Source organism: Cataglyphis hispanica, chromosome 15 (genome assembly GCF_021464435.1).
Source record: "Cataglyphis hispanica isolate Lineage 1 chromosome 15, ULB_Chis1_1.0, whole genome shotgun sequence".
Lineage (NCBI taxonomy): Eukaryota > Metazoa > Arthropoda > Insecta > Hymenoptera > Formicidae > Cataglyphis > Cataglyphis hispanica.
The window spans coordinates 972,288-993,384 of record NC_065968.1 but is presented as its reverse complement, the minus strand read 5'-3'; the positions used below and the strand labels follow the sequence as shown (position 1 = coordinate 993,384).

General features: G+C 37.9%; 2 protein-coding genes across 3 annotated transcripts in view; one reads left to right on the top strand and one right to left on the bottom strand.

Annotated features, from left to right (window-relative positions):
• LOC126854902 (rho GTPase-activating protein 20-like) overlaps positions 1-21,097 on the top strand; it is a 166,440-nt gene that overhangs the window by 38,086 nt on the left and 107,257 nt on the right. For both annotated transcript variants that reach the window (XM_050602067.1, XM_050602066.1), the window contains exons 4-5: positions 9,511-9,556; positions 10,877-11,049. In XM_050602067.1, the coding sequence (XP_050458024.1) occupies positions 9,511-9,556; positions 10,877-11,049 (219 nt within the window). The remainder of the gene's footprint in view (positions 1-9,510; positions 9,557-10,876; positions 11,050-21,097) is intronic.
• LOC126854929 (uncharacterized) overlaps positions 9,691-21,097 on the bottom strand; it is a 242,071-nt gene continuing 230,664 nt past the window's right edge. The window contains exon 5 of the transcript XR_007688168.1: positions 9,691-9,701. The gene's annotated coding sequence lies outside the window, so the exon portion shown is untranslated. The remainder of the gene's footprint in view (positions 9,702-21,097) is intronic.

Below are 21,097 nucleotides of genomic sequence, written 5' to 3'. Positions count from 1 at the left end.
ACTTTTTTCATGTTTGGCATTCTTATTATTTTGACTGGCGAGTTCAGAATTTTGAAGAAAGAGAGAGAAGGAGAGAGAGAGAGAAAGTAAGAGTCAATGTGGTACACTCCTTGCTCCGTGTTGTTGCATCGCCATCGTCGTATATTATGTTTTTGCGCATCGCACGACGATAGTCGTGGTCGGTCGCGGTGATGCAACGGAGGAAAGCACGCGGCGGCTTCTGCACCTGCGACGCATTGCTGCATTTGCGCGAGAATGCGACGCGATCGTCCGCCAGTCATCCGTGAGGATGACCAACGCCCTTCTGCGTTGTTCCGTATATTTTTGTCAGCGTGAGCGGCGATTATCTTATTACGGTGCGGCGGCGGTAATTAATTCGCCTGGGAATCGTAACTTCAGGAAATTATGTGGTTGGGTGAAGATTAATTGCTGCGATTGCCGTTGCGCCGCGATGCGCGTTCCGCGTTGTGTGCCGCGTTTCGCACGTTCTATCTACTCACATCGCATATCCGAACGTACAAGAAGATAAAATTCAGTCTGAGTTAGTACCATATCGATACTACTATTACAATTTTTGTATTAACCTTTGAACTCTTAAGTCGATATTTCGATAAGAACATGGATATTTAATAATGATATAAGCTTGTTTTTCAACAATTTGATATTTCTTATGATGTTAGCAAAAATTTTGAAAGTGGTTAATTTTTTTCAGTTATACATTGATTTTTTTCCTCAGATTAGGATAATATTAAATTAACACTCTTTTTTTTCTTTCTTATAAATTAAAAAAAAAAAAAAAAAATAGAAATGTTTAAAAATACGATTAACGACTTAAGATGATTAATGATCTTGTTATTTGACGAAACAAATTGAGTTTAAGAATCATTAAAAATTTAACGGATGACGCATGCCCCGCGTGGAAAGCGCTGGTGAAACCGTACATATAAAAATTCACTAAAACCAAGAAACGGACGACAAATTTGCGCGCCACGTCGCGTTAGTCGGGCCGGTTGAAAGTGGACGAGCATCGCACCTGTAGGGCAATGTCTTCTCGTCGGTGTCGGGACGCGCGGGAATGTGAAAGCTGCACCTGAAACCGGTGGGTTTTGCACCGAGCGCGGTGACGCGTTTTGTCCGGATCGCTCTTCTTACGGCACGTTGTCAGAAGATTGCGGTGAGAGCCAACAGATTCGCGTGTTTCGGGACTCGTACACGGAGAGAATCGCGAGCGTTCCAATCGCTGATCAATCTCAGCGAAGCTTAGTCTACCGATTTGTCTAACTGATTGTGAGAGACTTAGATCTCCGTTTCTTTCACTTTTCTTTTCGAAGCACGAGTCAATTAGCGGTGCTAATAGAAGACTCTAGAATGCTCATTCCTCGTCAACGCCACAGTGAATGACCCATTTTTTTTTACCCGTTTTGTTACAACTTTAGATCTTTATCGGGACACATAGTCGCAGGTATCTGAAGGTAGTAAATTTTAATCAATCAGTCTAAGCATTTATTTCATCATTGGACATATACGTTGCGCCAGTATAAATTTTAAAATCCAGTATAAAATTGGAATTAATTGTCTTCTTATTGTTTTATCAGTCTCTATCATAATTTCCTTAGCATAACTTCAGTACTTTAGTTTATAAAATTATGAGATGATTGTAAAAGCAAAAAGTATCAAATGCGCTCCAATCAAATCAGTATTTAAGAGAAATAATATTTAATAATGATGTTTATATCTCGTAAAATTATAAATTACACACAAATAATAAACGAGCGCCGGAATACGCGCGATATTTATTTTTGATTTCGCGAAATTGAGTAGACTATACATTATAAACAGAGGCAATTTTATTCGTATTAGGGCGACACTCATTGCAACCGGTTTCGTTTTTTTTGCACGTTTTCCGTTTGCGATGAAAAAAAGAGAGGGTACAGCGAGGTGGAAAGTGGAGCAACTATGGCTGCGCGAGAGAAGACAAGAGGGGAAAAAAAGGGTCGGACGTTAAGAAAGTGGATGATCATCGTCGTTGGCGTCCAATCGGGAAAGTGGACAGGGATACCGGATCGCCGGGAATGCTTTCGATTTCATCGTCAAGGGTCTCGTATAACTGGAAGGGAAAAGGTGGATAGATATTTCACGGAATTCAAATTCTATTTGTTCCGAGCAACAACAGACTCTCGACAAGAAATTTCTTTATTTTTTAACTCGATAATATGTTTACGAAATACATTATATTTTTGAATATTTAAGAAATTATATTTATGTGTTTCTTTCTTTTTCCCGGTCTTATCATGATCATTTTTCTTGTTTTATTTTAACGTTATTATCAGGGATACTTTAACAAAAATATAGATTTACAATTAAATCATTTTATAATTAATGCATATTAAACATGACAGAAAGATATTTTCTCTGTTGATTCTCGTTTATCATTCTCGCCGTCATTTCTGCCGTATGCCGAGGTTAATGATACAATTGCTAATAATTAACGTAAATTGGAAGAGGCACATCCAAAGAGACTGTCGTCTCCTTATTTATCGGCAACGACACGCGTTGGCTAGCGAGACAGATCGTAAAGATGCTGTCAAGCTGTATCGCAGCGTGGAAATTACGAGCGCTTATAATATGAATATACAATGATCTTCTTACTATTAATTTCTCGATTTTTTTTTTTAATGAGCAAGCTTGTAAAGATTATCCGTGTGAGGATATATATCATGTCAGTCGCGTCAAAAAAGGTAGAAAATTTAATAACGCGGCTCTTTATCTTTGTCCAGTCTGTTGATCTTTGAGAACCGACAAAGAAATTCCATCTCGCTAGATTATATGTATCATGATATGAGTCTACGTAAGCTTTTAGCGCGGGAACGAGTAAGCGAGGGAGGAAGAGGGGGAGGGGAAGGGGAGATATATCCGGAGAAAGAAAAGAAAACCGGACAAGAAATATAAAAAAAAATTTGTCGCACCGGCGGAGGGCTTAATCGCACCTTGGAGTGCCGCGCCTTTTAGCGACGGCATTTATTTTTAACGCGCCTTCATCACCGAGGACGAGGCTAACGGAATACCCGACGACAGTATCGAAAAAATGATAAATGTCTCTTATTCGACGACTTGTTCATGTCCGATTGCTAATGGGACTACTCTTATCATTTTTGCCGAGTCGCTAAAATTTCTTTTTAATTCTTTATAGGACAACAGCTTGAAGAATAAAAAATGAGTTATTTTATATTCTTCGTTTTTTCTTCTTAGAAACTGTTAGTCGAGTTTGAACAGAAAAAGGAGTAGGAAATTATTTTTCCACGAACTATCTTACAATTAGAAAAAGTTAAGATATTTAATTGACTGCCAGATAATTTTTGGCAGTTAGACTCTGATATCTCAGAGGATTATTCACGTTAGTTACAGTTAGTCCAACACATGCAAACTTGATTTTCCATAACATCGCACGTTCCATTCACAGAACAAAAGCTGCTTTTGTAATTTTAAAGCTCACTTATCGCAAAGAAGACCACCAAAGAATTAGAATTCTCATGAGAGACACGCCGTTATATAATGGCCCTATGTAGACGAATAATTCATAAGGCGAGAGATTACTCGCGACGCGCGTGCGACTAATCGCCTGGACATATGTGCAATGCACGAGATGATGCAACTTTAAGCGTAATCTTGATTTCTCCTGCACTCGCCAGTGAGAGAACATCATGGAAATAGAAATTTCTCCGTCTCTCTCTCCTAAATTTTTTGAGATCCTTTTCTCTTTACAGGGAAAAGAAAAATAGTTAAAAAAATGTTTATTCATAGAATTAATTTATGTTCTTATTTTCCCTCTTTTTCTTTCTCTTTTATTTTTAATGACACGATTTAAGAATATATCATTTATCTCTAATAATCTAAATGTAGACTGAGATTTTCTTTACCTATCTATTTTTTACGCCCGGGGTCCTACATTAGCGAAATTCAACGCTGACGAATGCTGATCGACCAGACACATTCTGTCTGGTCAATTCTGCGCACATTAATCAAATCCGCGATCTCTCGACGAACGCCCTAGGAAATTGCGATCAAACGTTCTCACCGACGCGGCGCGATTTAATCCGAGACAGGAGAAAGTGCGTTTCGTGGTACACGGCCGCTCACGTATTTTATATACGTACGAGAAGATGAAGGAGAAAGAAAGCCTCTTTTCTCCTTCTTTGATCTGAGCAAAGTCGATAACCTCGCTAACGACTACTCTCTCATGACATATTAGTTTTGCAACATCCTACGACAAGCCCACCATTGCTCTTCCCCGGACGTGACATTCTGGCATTCTTTCTATATGTCTAGAGAATAGATTTTTTTTTTTATTCTGATAAGATTTACGGTCACTCTATAGGATACAATAGAACTCCATTATGCAAAAATTTATACTACTCGGAATTGTGAATTCGAGACGAAATTCTATTAAATGATGCGGCGATAAAAAGATCGTATTCCTTGGGAATCTATAAATCTTTGTTTTCTCGGAATATTCTCTATATCGGTGTTTTTGTATATTGTTAATGTATCTGTTATTCATAAATTATTGACAGTTTCATGTGTAAATCTGTTTCTACAGCACATCCATTTTATGGATCCTACATATTCGTTTCCAGGCATTTGCTATCTACAGAAATTTCTAGACATACGGGTTTGATAAAAAATTTATACAGTCGCTACAAAGTAGCCCAGTGCGTTTAATAATCGTCGGCAATATGGATGGCATCGATTGCATCGACGCCCATGTTTCCATTGTACGTGCTCGAACATTGCGCCCGCGATAATCCTTTGCGGAATTCGTGTTTGCATTGGCGGCGAAATAATGTTTCTAAGAGTAACAAAATACATTTCATGCAAGCAATCGCGACAATATAGTTTTTATTCTCTTGTAATTTATATATAAATTATTTTGGAAAATTTTTTTGAGGAAAAAAAAAGATGAAAGTTTAAAAGGAAATTTTAATTAATAAATGAGATTATTTATTATATTGTATATATTATATTTATTATAATATACATATATACTTATTATTGTTGTTTTAGGAGGCTATAAAAACTAGATAATTGTTGAGAATAATTGCAAAATAACACGAAGAATGTAGAGAGAATTCACTTTGATTGGTTATTTTATGATTGTAATTTTTACTTCCTCTAAGTAGATTTACTTCTTGCAGCGAATTCAACAAGTGCTGCATGCACTCTCATGCTACACGATTTCCGCCGCCCATGTCGTGTTGCATTCCGGGTACATACGTCACGCGCGCATCATCGTTCGCGTTTTCTCCCGTTGCTTTCCGCATCGCGGCTCGCTCTTCCTGACAGACTCCGCTGGGTGGAGAAGAGCGACTCCTCGATCGAGAGATCGAGCGAGGCGGCCTTACAACATTATTAAAGCGCAAGTAAAAGCAGCCGATCGGTCGTGCAGAAAGGAACGGGCGACGCAACGGACGGAAGAGAAAGAGATGAGTTTTTTTTTTTTTTTTCCTTTAACACGAGATACGCGAATCTACTTTCTCCGGTCCGTATGATGAACGGCATTCAAGATCAGCGTTGTCGTTCAGAGTCGTTGTTTAATTCGGCAGTGGAGCGGTTTAAGGAGGCGTACATCCGGCCGCACGTGGGTGCCGCAGTCTGGGTCATGAATTCGAGAGAATTGACGGCCACGTGCGACGAGAAATGCGGTCTCTAGTGCGTTGTCTTTCACGACACGAATAAATAATACCAAGTCATCATAACGCAATGATTTTCAATTAATGAAATTAATTATCAGAACAGAATCATTAAGAAATGCCATTCAATTTTAAACGAGTCGTGGAAAGATTATTATCAAGTATTCTGACTTTTTTATCCTATACATCTTTATAATTCTTCTTATTAGTTATATTTATATGTGTACTAAATGTCTTGATAAATTTGATACCATGGAATTACGATTTTGCTCGACTAATGATCACATTTAATTGGAACATTAAATATTAATAACACATTGTATGCGTATGTGAGAGGGGAAGAGTCCGACAACAACTTATGTTTGTTCTATCAGCAGGCACCGACAATTAGAGATGGTAAAAAAAAAATCGGATTGACCTAATTATGCATTATTCTTCGTCATCGTGTCATAAGATCGCTCGAGAAAGAGTTGTTTATCATTATGTGGCGGATATTTAATTAATTTACTCTGATGGTATCGGGATGAAAAACGCGATTAACATAAATAAAACGCAAAGGGACATTTAGTCATGTATCAATAGCCGATAAATCGATGTATATTGGTCGATCTTGTTTATCGAACGTCAATCTCGCGAAAAAAAAGAAGAAAAGAGATAGAAAAAAACGAATCTATAAAATCTTTAAAATAATAATGAGATAAACGCCTACGCGCATAGAGTAGATACCTAATAACGTGCGGAATATTCGACCTGCTTTTTTTGGGCACGCCCCCTCCGTTCGTTGTCGTCGTCGTCGTCGTCGTCCTAGATGGACGGCAGGGCCGAAGGGATGAGTATGCGCGTGCGATGTATAATTAAAACCGCCTCCGAGGAATGCATCTGCGTATTCGCGCGACCGGAGCGAGGCAGCACAAGAAAAATTACCCGTGATGTCCGTTGTAATATCCATGCCGGCCGAGATTGTCGATAATCGAACGTCCATCAAGGGATAGGTGAGAGCCTGACAAAACGTTGCGACTGTATCATTCATCATACAGGGTGTCCCATATTTAATTTCGGGAATATATATATATATATATATTAATTTAAAAAAATGGTATTGATATATAATTAAAGATGCATATAATATATAAATATTTGACTGTTGATTAATTTGCCTGACTTCTAATCATTATTTTACACGACTTTATAATTAGATACTCGCTAGTGTTTCGTATTTAATATAATTTCCAATAACTATAATTTCGCGTAACATAATCCTGTTTAATTATTTTATTAATTATTTTTCTGATTTATACATCTGTGTGACTCAACGAGAGTGAAAGATGTGGCGCGCGGTGATCACCGACCGTGCATGCATACATAATTCATGGTCGCTGGAGACATAGATACTTCCTTTACTCTCGACAGCCTCGAAAACGAATGGGTCACCCTGTACCCATCTTCGTCGTCGGCGCGTATAATGCGATGCATAATAAATGCATGGAGGCACATAGTGCGTGCACGCTTAACATAGATACGTATCTGACAATAAGAAACGCATCGACACGCCGACGCATCGCATCGTGACGACCGGGAACGACGTGACGATGCAACGCACGTATCGTTGCTCCTACAATACATGCATCGGCTTTTTCATTTCACACCGGGTATCATCTCTCTTTCTCTCTCGGCCGAGTCGAGTGACTTATCGATACGTAACGCGTGATGATACTCACGGTCGAGACGGCATGATAAGAATTCGATGCATAGAATGCGATGTCTCTCGCTACAGAAAGCTTCGCTATGATAAACATTTCAATTATGTGCTCATGTCAAGTCTCTTATAAGCGTATCATTCAAACAACGTAAATATATAATTAGTATTTTCTATTTTATTTTTGACAATTGTAAGATTTTTTAAATTATGTTTTAAGTGAATAAAAATATAATGAAGTAGCCACTATAAAGCCATTGTTCAGATTAGGGAAAAAACATATGATTATATATGTATAAAAATTATAAAAATTTTAATGTTTCAAAATTATACCAAAAAAAAAAAAAAAAAAAATTTCTTCTGAAATAAAGATCGGATTTTTTTCGAGAAATTACTTTATCCGACATGTCTTATCGCTTGTTATATGGGATAGAAGAGTTTAACATATTGTCGTTCTTAATCCCATAGGTTCGGATAAGAATAGGTCGTCGACCTATGGTAGCGGCTAAGTTAATTTCGATGTTTTCTAATCCAACGTTTAACTTATCTTTTAATTAATCTAATGGTTAATTTCTCATACACATACACGAAATAACTTTGTATCATTATATGCTTTTATATTGAAAGTTTACGTAATAATTTCAAATTAAAGGAAAATAAAATTTATTGTCGCAAGCCCGCGTTTTAAGATAAAAATATGTGAATTTATCATTTGATAGAGAATCGTAAAGTGATCAATGAACTTGAATCAAGTAGCAAAGTATCTCCTGGATTATTCCAGCGATGAGACACTCTCGTCTTTCTCTCATATTTTCTCCATTTTTATTCTCATTCGACATTGTGCGAAGAGAATGCGGTGCAGCTTCAGGTTCCTTTGAAATTCGAAGCGTACTCGGAAGATTGGCGTACAATTTATCGCGATAATTGTTGCCTGACCGCTACGTTAAAGCCAGAAGAGATCTGCTTTTCTGCGATAGCACACGTAAGACGTAGCAATTAAACCGGAACAAATTGGTTGTTAGGAATTGAGCTCTCTCTCTCGTACGCGGCGCGCAGCAGCGGCGGCAGTTTTATTGTGATTACACGGTATCTCCGATAGATATGTATTCGTAGCTCGGAGGCAAGCTGATTGACTCTCGTCGATAATTTTCATTCGCCTGCGTGGCTCGAAAGACCTTGCCATCAAAGGACCTTGAGAGCGCTGCATCCCGTCCATCACTCTCTTTTGCGTTATCTACATATACATACGCCTTGGACAAAACTACGAACTCATTCTCTGCGCGGCGCGGCGCTTCTTGCTCCAAAACCGTGTAATACAATTTCATGAAGCGCGGCACGTTTATTACGGCGAAATTAATTACTACGTGCCAGATGTATCGCGCTATTCTTTCCGCCCGCCGACCGGTTTATTTCCATTCCATTATCATCGCGCTCGCGCTCGCGCGAAGTCACGCATCCGCGGCATCGAAAGGTCGTCCCGTGAAGAATCTCCCTTTGTCTATCGTAAAATAATTATTATTAAAGAACGATTTATGCGAATCGTGTGAAATTTACATTGTCGACTTTGCTGGTAGCTAAACGTTATCGACGACGCTTTTGTAGATAGAGAAAAACTTAAGGATTACCGAGCTTCTCTCTCTCTCTCGTTTATATTGAATCTACTCTGTTGATGTGATATTCTGATTGGGTATAATGCTGCGTCATAAGTCAATGGATAAATATGTGCTTCTCTCGAGGACATGCTCTGGCCTCGTTTAAAGTTCTTTGACCTTGTCATCGGGCTACAAATGTTCCTGATGATCGGTCAGAATGCTCGAAGAACGCGACATCAGCGGGATAAATATTGTTGCTTTTTTTTCCATGAGATGTTGAGTTGGTTGTCTCGACACTATGTATAAATAAAAGTCTGTCATGACTAAATCGCGTATTTGACTGTTAAAATATTAAGTACGTGTGCAATTTTCATTTAATTGATTTTGAAAAAACGGAGGACTAGAGTTAATATATAATAATATATAAATAATTATACACACACGTAACACAGACACAATATAAATGGCGCGCGCTTGTAGTGTTCTAGTATCTTAAAAAACAATTCTATCACGCATCTTTTTTCTTTCCTTTCAGATCCGTGACATACTTGAGAATTGGGACGGCGGTGCCTTCAAGCCGAGTGAGTACACTATACATATATTATATATACGGCAACTTCTTAGCTACGTGCGCGATTATCGATTATAATGTCAAGCGACCCTAACGAGTTTATTATACTCCACGAGAGAGTGATCGAAGCAAGTGGTCTTCGGCCCTCTGCATATCTTAGGAAACTGGTAAAGTGGAACTTTTATCAAGGTGACCGTGCTTTCGCTCTCTCTCTCTCTCTCTCTCCTTCGATAATCTCGTGCACATCTCGTCCTTTCGCACGCGTTTTCTCTCCTTTATTTATTTATTTACTTTTTTACGTTTTCCGATAAAACGTGTATGATAAACGATGTGAGCGATCGACAGGGACGATTACGCCGCGCTTAAAAAGACACGCTAATTAAGCAGTTCTTCCGATCGAGATTTGCCATGCTTTATGCATTTGCGAATCGAACTCGTTCCCGACGCTGGATGCTGGCTGATACTCGCCGCTGTACTTTTCATCTCACGATGCCGCTATTAGCGTGAAATGACTATCACCGGCCATTTCGAATTTACATTAATAAGATCGATCTTTTATCGTATACGGGACTGCAACGACGTCGATCGTAAATCGGCATCGCGACTTATACGTACGTACGTACACCACAGGGGGAATTTATTCGTATTATTCGAGCGTTCACGGCGTTATCTCGAAACACGATACCGCGCGCAGATTCCTTTTTCGTTCGTTCGTGATTCACGTGCGCGCCTCTCAAATGCTTTTTACGCACGCGCTCGCTCTGAGAATATAATTGCACCATGTCGATTCCTAGCGCGAAGCATAGGAGGCAGGAGAAGAGCATGGACTACCGTAAATTCGCGATGCAATCCGCGTTGAATCCGCGAATTATATAGTGCAGCCCGTATTTCATTCGACGCGACAGACAGAACACGCGGGTAAAAATGTTAAACTTAAGGTTAATCATTTTTCAGTGCGAAAAAAAACAAAAAAAAATCAAAGACATCTTGGACGAAGAGCGGAGCGAAATAGAGAGAAACATGCGTTAATAATTACAATTTAGTTGTATATTAATTTTCTCTTAATGTCACATTTTATCGCATTATACGTGGCATTCAGCATTCTATTTTATTTTCTAATATGTGCATTTACTACATCGAGTGTTGGCGCGCGTGTAGAATGTTGCCATTAATTACTTGAGGAGAGCATAAAACCTTTCGCGGTATAATACGACAAGTGCAATTATTTTATGACCGGGGAAGGATAATCTCGTGTAATTTAATAACGGAATTCTGTGCTTTTTACGCGACACGGACAAATTTTAATTACGACGGTGTACGCTGTCAACAGGTGACTTATTTCCCGGTTCATTTTGGAACTCTTACTGGGAATACTTGGAGAGATACAGCGAGGCTAGAAGAACACTGGACGAGCTGAGAGCGACCGAGGACCCTCTGTTGCACTTTCTCAGTCTTAGACAGGCGGCCGCGAGACATTCGCCCTCGTCCTTACTTCTCTTACCGGTGAGTTATTTAATAAAGTCACTTGTACAACACATAGTGTTGACAAAATTATACTATCCGATAATTCGAATTAATTATCATTGATAAAGGCTACTAAAATATTGCAAGAACCTTGGCAGACGACTTTTAATGTCGATTCTTTTTTAATTACAAATTAAGATCTGTAAATGATTATTAAAAATTTAATTTGCGTTTATAAAATAAGATCTAAATTCGGATGTTATTATTTTGTAATGTTCACTTGATTGATATCAAGCGTATTCTGTGTGCCTAAGATTATGCTTGATTAACAAAAATTTGACTTTGTAAATGGTGATTGCTCTCATCGCTTTTGAGTTTTATAATCTCGGATACCGCACGATTAAAGTATGCGCCACAGGAAATATGCATCGAGGAAAAAAATTAGGGACTGGTTGAGGATAGTGAAATGAATCCCGAGAGAAAGAAAAAGAGAAAAGTGGAATTCTTTCTCTCTGAAGAGAAAATACGTCTCCTAATTAATCGTGTTGTCATTAAGCGTAATTACGTTAATTCGTTCCGCGAGTCTTTCAAACACCGGGATTACAGGACCTCTCTCTCTCCATCTCTTTAAGGAGACTGTTCTTAAATTACAGCCGACTGAATTTTACAAACCGGTCGAATTGTTCAGAGTGCGATCGAGTAGCTCTCGTGAGTAAAAGCTACCGCGTGTTTCGTTTTTTTCCCTCCTGCACATTTGACTCTCCAGTGAAAGTCTTATCTCGCCGTTGACGCAACAGTACGCGAGGAAAGAATCTTCGCTTAACCTTTCGATTCGAACCTTTATTCTCGACGAGCAACGAAAGCGGATTAGTCTCTCGATTAATTATCGATCGATTCACAAAACAATTTACTTTTTTGCCAATAAAGGTATCAGGTATGATGAATGTAAGGATTGACTTGAAATTAGTCAGAGATATATCAAAACCGGTTGATCTGTTAAAAAAAAAAAAAAAATATTTTATATACATGTATATAAAGAAGTAAAGATTCCGTTTATTCATTTAGATGCCTCGAACCGATCGAAAGCACAAACACGTTTTAGTTAATTCTACCAACATAGACGGCTGATTGTAAACAAAAAAAAAAAAAATTCCTCTCGGGTATCGATGAGAACGCAACGCATATGTTGGATGAGCTATGTGACAGCTTATAACGGATGTAATGATCGGAGGCGCGGAACGCACGATGGAATCGGCGGACGCGCGACTTTAACACCCCTTGAAATATAGACTCGGAGCTTGTGTAAGTCACGGAGGTACGCGCGGAGAAGAATCTGCGCGCATCTAATGCGTGCTCGACGTTGATAAGTGTCTGCAAATACGGTTTTGCTATTGGGCACATTGTTATCTAAATTTGAAATCCAGAAACCTCCGGCACCGCCTTTATCCTGCTAGCTGGCCTTTTAATTACCTTCGTAATGAAGTTTCACAATTATTGATAATACAACGTATATCGCGGGGTTCGCAATTATCTCTTGCTCGGGCAAATAGATTTCGCGAAACGCGTTTCCGCAAACGAGTTTCGAGCCTTCTGTATAATTCGCGCATTTGGTAATTCGAGGCATTCGCGCGGCACGACGGTTTAAACGAGAAACGTTTAGACGCGGTTTACTGAAACGTTACGTTATCAGGTTTACCCGGAATGTCAACTATGAAATTTCACCTGATCATTTCTACACCTGTAACCGCGACTACTAGTACTCCTGCCTACGCCGACCGTCCAGTAGATTACGAGATGCCTTGTTACACGTGGGTGTTCACAACGGTTTGCGGTACCCGTTTGTGGCACAGATACACACAATATGTGTGCGTGTGAGGTTTATACCTGCGCGTTTTGATACATTATTTACTTATATCGTCGCGAGCCCAAGAAATAGCGGCAGGCGTACATAAGAAATTGCGGTACGTCGTTATGAAAGGCTGATCTTGATCTCCCGAGCACCTACGCGCGAAATAACGTTGCGGCTTATTACAGCTATCCTCTATGTAATACATAAATCACACTTGCGAGTGTATATGTGTCTGCAGAATGCTTTCCGGAAAAATATTTTTCTTTTTGTCACCCACTAACATCTACGATACGATTCTTCGCCATAATTTCTCGTTGCAGGTGGTAAATATGTGAAATATTTGCTAAGATATATCTTATTATATACTTTTAAATTGTATAAAACAATATCCAGTATAATTAATATCTCCAAAATTATTGTATGAGCAAAATTTAATGTATTTTATTCGTATCTAATTCTTATTAGCCATGCTGTTAATAGCATCGAGATTTATCCGAATCGAATTTTTTAGTTGTCTAAAATTTAAATGGACGTTAATTTCGTCGTGTGGGATGCGAAGTCATACGTAAATTGCAGTTAACCGTAAACTATGTACCGAGAGGTTTGCCAGTAAGTCCGTAGGTTGAATGTGCCAAGCGGTGGTAACGGTTTCCTTCGTTCTCGCAATATATTCGCTTGTACGTAACCGGCCGTGATTCTGTGCATCGTGTCACGGGGATGATGAATGACCTCGCATCGTCATCGATGATCATCGGGCCGCGGCAATCTGACAGCGTAAATCGACAGATCGAACTTTGCCCTTTCCTTGCAGTTAAATCCTGGCTTATACGCAATAACGAACATATTAAAATAGGAATTATTACGAATATTCGAATATGCTTATCACTGTATACGAGAGTATCAGTATTCTGAAAATATTTTTAATTTTAAAGTGGGTGAAATTTATAAGAAAAGATTTATACGGGAAAATTTGAGTCATGCACATATAGTTTAGAGAATAAAAAATTTTGTAGAATTAAAAATTTTTGCGTTTGCACATACATGATATAGAATTTAATAATCTAGCAATAAGAATAATTTTTGCACTAGAAATTTAATTTCTTACGATTACGCAAATTTGCAAAATTAACGAAAAAATTCAAAAAGAATTTATCAAGATTTCATTAATTAGAAATATTATTCCAAGACCTAACTTCTATCAGTGTTTCGTACGAAATAATGCAGTCACACGTACTACGTATAAAATATGTAGATAAAATGAATACGCCAAATCAAATCTCAAAGAAATCTTCTTATAGCGTCAGATTATCGTTAACATCATCTTTTTGCACCGTCGAGAGCGAGACTGAAAATAAGTAAAAAAATAAGAGTTTGATGTCCATTCCATTGACTGTAAGACCGCGATATGATCATATTATCAATTAATTTCATGAAGGTAATTGGCAGATACATAAAGAGCAAACACAAAATTTTCTATTTGACGGAGGCCAACATTTTCTTATAAGAAAAAGAATCTTGGATCGCGGCAACTAACTCGGTCGTTGATAAGATGATTTGACATTCGATAAGTCCCGATAATATAATAGATACTTACGCGGTCGTGGAAAGAGAGCATGATAGTGTCAACAGTGAAAACCAGTCGGTGCGATCTGCTAGTTAATCATGAAGAAATCTGGTTTGTCGCAGCGATTCGCAGCCGCTGCGATTACGCGCATCTGCAACACGAATGAATACGCCACTGTTCGCATTTACAGCTAATTAAAATGCAATCTCGTCCGCCCGCTTGAGGAAGCTGTTTAGCAGATCGCAAAATAAACCTGGCTATTTATAATGTCTCATGGGAGAATCTTTATTCAATTGCAGACAAGTAATCTGATTAAAGTATATCGCGATATAAAAGCATAACGTTTAGAAATGTTCCTGTACCTTTTTATTTGCATAATTATAAATATTTACTCTTGTAATATATGAAAAATAATAAATATAAATATTTCTTTTACAATTTTAAAATGTATTAAGATGCATGTGATTGTTAATGCCATTATTCTAATACGCGCGCGAGATATAAATTAAATTTTTGTTTAAATTAAATTAAAACTTTGGATTGCTATTAAATGGATAATCGAGATATCAATTCGAGTTATCAATCATATCTACTTTTATAGTACATGACGTTCCGTGTGCATGAAAACAATCAATCTTTGCCAATTAATCTTCATCAATTTGATTTCTAACAGATGATGAGGCAGTAACAAACGTTTGTCACTCATCAATCTATGCTTTGTTGAATCGCGAAGAGTCGCGAAACCAGTTTTTCGAATTCGAGGAATTGTGAATCTCTCGCGCGCTCGATAAACAAAAGCGGAGGAAGAAGAAGAAGAAGCGAGCCGAAGAGAGAAGACCCGCAACCATGTAGCCCATTTCAAACATCTTCCTCTTCTTCTCGCTGCCTTCCCTCGTTTTCCGATACTTTTACTCCCGCATTCAATTCACGGAATCGTGTCTAACCTTGATCGTCGAAGATCTTATAAACCAGTTAAGCTTGCAGCGCGATGCGCGATGTGGTTCAACTTCACCGCCGTAAAAGCTGCTGTGGCTTCCAGCGAGCTGAAGGAACGCGGCGATTAATCGCATCCCTCGAGGAATAACGTGTCAAGGGCTCGTTACATTCAATTTCTGCGAAGTGATTTTATGAAATAATTTTGCATATAAATTTGTCGCAGTTTCTGTCTGGATGTCCCGTTCGTATATTGTACTTTTAAATTGACTGTATAAATTCCGACATTATCCCTAGTCGAAGATTTTCTTGAAGATGCAACAATATAAATTTTAGGAGATTAAATAGAAAGTTACCACTATAAGATCAGATCCACGTTCCGATTGGCAAGTTTGCGGAATTAAATTTCAATTTAAAAATTCAATTTAATATTAATCTTAATCTACTTTTTTAAAATTTGATTAGTCAGAATAATTAAACTAATTAAATAATATAAATAAATTAAAATCTTAATAGAGATTTGAATTAAATAAAATGTGTGTACTTAAGTTTTTCAAAACACAGATTAGATCGTTGCATCTCTAAATTTTTTCAATTACTCATTTACTTTATATAATTTTTAATTAAAAATAAAACACTTAAAGTTTGTAATACTAACAATTTTTGAAGATCAAGATAAATCTCTATACATTAGTGCAAAATGCAAGATGAATGCACTACTTGTGTGGTCTAGTGACACGTCTATTAGCCTATTGACTTCTATCATCACAGAGGTGATGATGGACGACCTGTTCAGGTGCTAAAGACTGGAAAGAAGTCGTTTCGCCACGATCGATCGATCGCGAAAGCCACAGACATTTCTCGATCATGCCAGCGTATAGGAAGTAATCGCCGCTTCGCCATAAATAACGCAACGAAAGCTATTAGTCATAGTTGGCGGTCGCGCGAATGATTGCAACATGAACGCGGCTTAATCGATCCGCATCCTCACGTAAAACCTTTATCGCGTGTTAAGATCATTCGTGGTACGAATACTTTTTCATTTACATCGGAGGTAAAAATAAACTTACAAGAGAGGATGAAAAAACTAGGAAATTTGTTTCAAGGTTCTCATCTTTAACGAATCAGCGGAATTAACATGTGCGTTCGCGAAACATTTGCATAATTTGAAGTTTACTCTTGTTCAGGCAAAGGAAAGCATTATATAAATTATATAAATAGGTTGATTCAAAAATTTTTTTTATATAAATTTCATAAAATGACAAGGTGAATAATCCATATATAAAATACACTTAAAATGCATGTTATATATAAAAATATATTATATGTATGACTTTTTTTGATCGAATACAGAAAGGAAAAAGAACAAAAATGTAAGATATTTTTAAAGACGACTCTATAATTTTCTAATTATAGCTAAGATATTAATTTGCAATAATAATAAAACTAAGAGCTGTAATGAGGAGCGCGCGAGTATTCTCGATGAATATATTTTGAAGCACATGATGTTTAATACTAATGATTACCATAAAAGTGATTGCGCCCCTACGACGACGTCAGAATAACAAAATAATTGCTGAGAATTTTGTAATTAGTACTAAGCGCTTGTCCCGGATGACCATTTTTGGTAACAATGATAATCGCCCGCGCTAAAGCTCCTCGCGGTGGTGCATTCGCGGAAAAGTGGCACGAAAAATGCGACGTCACACGTAACGAGCCATTGTCACTCGGTAAGATGTGCATAAAGCATGTTAGATATGTTCTTGCAGCCGTTAATTCCGAACGCGCGCACCTTTAGGTCTTGATAATTGCAAACTGGGAGAACAGGTTACGAACAATCGCTTCGATTTGACCGCACAAATTATGGAAATCATAGTGGTAGTTAAGTCGTCGATTATTACATCGCGCGTTTACATTCCAGTGTCCTTATTTGCACTGCTCGGTCGCTCGAATCAAGCCCATTGCTCATTGCATTCTTCCGATACACGATCGCTGATAATTGCGCCTGATAATTTTTTATACTCGGGCTCCCGTCCGAATAATTTTCATACACCCGCGTGTAATTGCGTGTTTAATGAACGATGTTAATAAATTATCTCTATTCCTCCCCCTCATGCTCCCCTTCTCCCATGCGTTTCGTCACGCGTCGCAACCGATTGTCCCCGAAAAAATGAAGCAGAACGATTTATTATTTATTAGATATTTAATAAGCATCGCGCCGATGTTATTTATATATCCTGTGCCAGTTTTATATTAATGCACCAGGCGCTGCAAATAGAACGCCGATATATTCGCATAATATAGAATCTAGTGAAATAAAGATTTTTACCAGCGATAAAAAGATGTGTATTACACGACCGCTTTTGATGCGCCTTTGATAATTCTTGTCGTTAAATCGCATTCCCCCCCATACATTAAGCGTCTGATGCGTAATATTTTAGCCTTGGTCCGAATGAGATGAATCCTCGATAAATATTGATGATAACGCTCGATCTCCTAGCTGATGTCCCTCATAAATTTTAATACACGCATAATTACATGGCCGATCGACTAATAATCTATGTCCCCGCGTGCGGGGATTTCTATCGTAATAAATAAAGCCGCGTAAATGAAACGGAAGATCAAATTCGTTATCTACGTATCGTACAAGTTATTTACGTGCGACGCAGAAATTTCCGTAATCGCAAATTGCGTTCGACAGAATGTATTCATGCTAGATTCATAAATTCGCGTTATGATTCTGCTAAAACTTGCCGTGCTAAGCAAATCGTCGAGTAATATCTTGCACCGAAGGCACTATTTATTTGATTACTTATTTATTTATTATATTTAAAAGAGAAATAATAATTTTAGATTTTTATATTTATTTGAAAAACATGTAGAAATCTAAAATTATAAGCTAAATTCAAAGCAAGAAAAATATATTTATTTTTATTATTATTTGATGTTGAGATATAATTCGGGATTCTCATCTCTGTGAGATTTTGTTTTAAAAATAAAATTTTAAAGAAATTTAATTTTTGAGCTTGCATTCCAAGTAGAGATATAACATTTTAAACGTCGACTAACAATATATCATAAATTTGAGATATACAATGTTTGATTTAGATGGCGCACACGTTAATCAGTAGTAATAAAGTTCAATCCGCGTGCAATTGATCGATCTTGATCGTAAAGGTGCGCTTGACCATGGGCACGATGGAAATTTATTGGCGATTATTCTGAGACCGATAATAGACATCCTTGCGGATGGAAATTGTTCGACTTTGCTTGTCGATCCAACGAAAGTAAAATGAACGAGGCTGGCGATTATCGCGTCGCGATGTGAATTTATTGTGTGACACTTGTGACGCGATGGAGGCCTTTTCCGAAAAGGGAAAGAGAAAGCTGCGCACTTATCTGTCGTTTTGCCACGTGGACGACGAGTAATTATTACTAATTGGACGGTTGGAAGCAACGTTGCCAAGGAACTTTGAGATTGCTTTGTATAGCGGACAGGATCACACAAGGTGCACCGTGCCGGGAACGACAGCGAATAAGGACACCGCTATAGCGAACAATAGAATCGCGCGGGGCCCTTGCGAGTCTTTTTTGCGGATCTTTTATTTTTTTCGGTCACTTATATTTTATTACGTCGATCGCGTCTGACCGGACGTGGCGTTCACCAGCCTCAGGAATCGAGGCTAATCACGCTCTTATGCAATTTAACTTCGCCTCGCCGCCGCGATCATTTATCTTCCACCGTCTATTTATTCCGCCGAGGTCCGTACGTTTACGCTGACAACGTTCACTAATCGACAAACAGCCGCGAAAAAAAGCACCTGTACGATCCGCCTGCCGCGAAATAATGGACTTTCGATAATCGCCGTATTATAATCCCGTGCCTTCGTAAGCCTTGCCTTTGCAATACGCTTTCTAATTATCAGCATAAACAGAACTTTTCAACACAGATAATACAATATGCGCATTCTCATAAGAGTCCTACTTTTCGATATAAACTCAATTAAATTAAAAACACAATATACGAAAGATTGCAAAACCACGCCAAATGATAAATTCATCTTTGAAATATTTTTATAGGACATATCGTAAAAATTTTATATAAAGACGATTACAGCTGTTAATTTTAACTTGTGCATCTTCAATGTGAGAACAATCGTAAGAATATAGTGATTATAAAGTCATATATTTACATCAAGTTCTTAATTAAGAATAATTGATGAAAAATCTACTTGGAGAACTTTAAATCTATACTTTTTACGCGCATTTTAATAAATTTTAATCAAACTTTAGATCAAAAATGTTTGTTACAATTAACACACTGTTCTTACGAATTGTTTATTTATTGGACATGGAGCATCGCGATGCGTATACAAGGACAGGCCGATATTCCAGGATGAAATGTACGAGAGCGCGCGTGCCTCCCCGCCAATCGCGTATGCTCATTATTTGTCCCCCCCATTAACGTCGCGCAAAAATCATTCCTGCGCAGTCAGTGCGCTGTTTATGCTCTTCGGATATCGTTTTATTAGCACGATCGAGTTTATTGAACAAGACGCCGTACGTAATAAATGGAAATTACGCGATGCCGTTCGCCGTTCGTTTGCCTGAACGAAAACACAGGACCCGCGCGCGATCACAATTTACGAAGTAGTCTCGTGAACTAGTTGTTAGATCATCCTCGGGCACGCAGCAGAAACGCTTCACTGTTAATTAGCCGCGGCGATGCGCTAATCGGAGAAACTCACAAGACTCCACCGACAGACTGTTGTTCCGAAAGCACTAAAGCATAGGATTTGAAAAATTGGTCGGAGTTTAATCCCGGGAGTATACTCGGATTTCCAGGTTGCAGACACACGCAAATGATCTCTATTAGCGATCAATGATGTAAAATATCTTTTTGTATAGCTAAATAAATTTTTAAGTATTTGTATATACTTGTAAGTAAATTCGCGACAAGGTGTATCTGTATATATTTATGATACCGAGTATTTTTATAGATGCTCTATTAATTTTATCTAGAGATACTAGACTCATTTCCTTTATTGTCGATAATGATAACAAAATTTTTTTATCAAACTCGTTTTCGAATTTTACTTCCTATTTGCCAGCAGCGTTTCCAGCGCTTTAACCGGTTAATTTGACGTGAAGCGCGCGGAGTGAAATCGAAATATCGACGACCCGGATGATTTTTTATTACGTTCAATTTGATACACCACGAGTGGAGATTTAATGCCTCGGTGGAAAGTCGTGAAACTCCAAACAGTTCGATAGAATATCGTGTCTCGATGGCATTCTGACAGGGAGATTGATTACGCTTTCAGCGATAAAGTACAACCGCGTTTTACGCATTGCGGAAATCTCGTGGCTCTTAATCAAATCTGGCTATTTTCATTTGTATACAACAACCGCGGTAGCCGCGGAAAATAAATAATGTTGCAGTGAAAAATTATTGCAGCGGCAATTTAATATTAATATACTCTGTCATGTGAAACTCGAGCCAACATAATGTAATTTAAATAACGATTTTCAAATATTTTAAGTACTATTTAATCTTTGAATATATTACGTGAGTATCAATCGTGTAATTTTTTTTTTAGGAATGACAAAGTGAAAATATTCACATGATGATGTCAAAATGGTAAAATAATATCTTGAGATTCGAATGAGAGATACAAAATGCGACGAGAAGTGAAATATTCAAAACAACCACTGACAATAATTGTTCCAAGAATTAATCG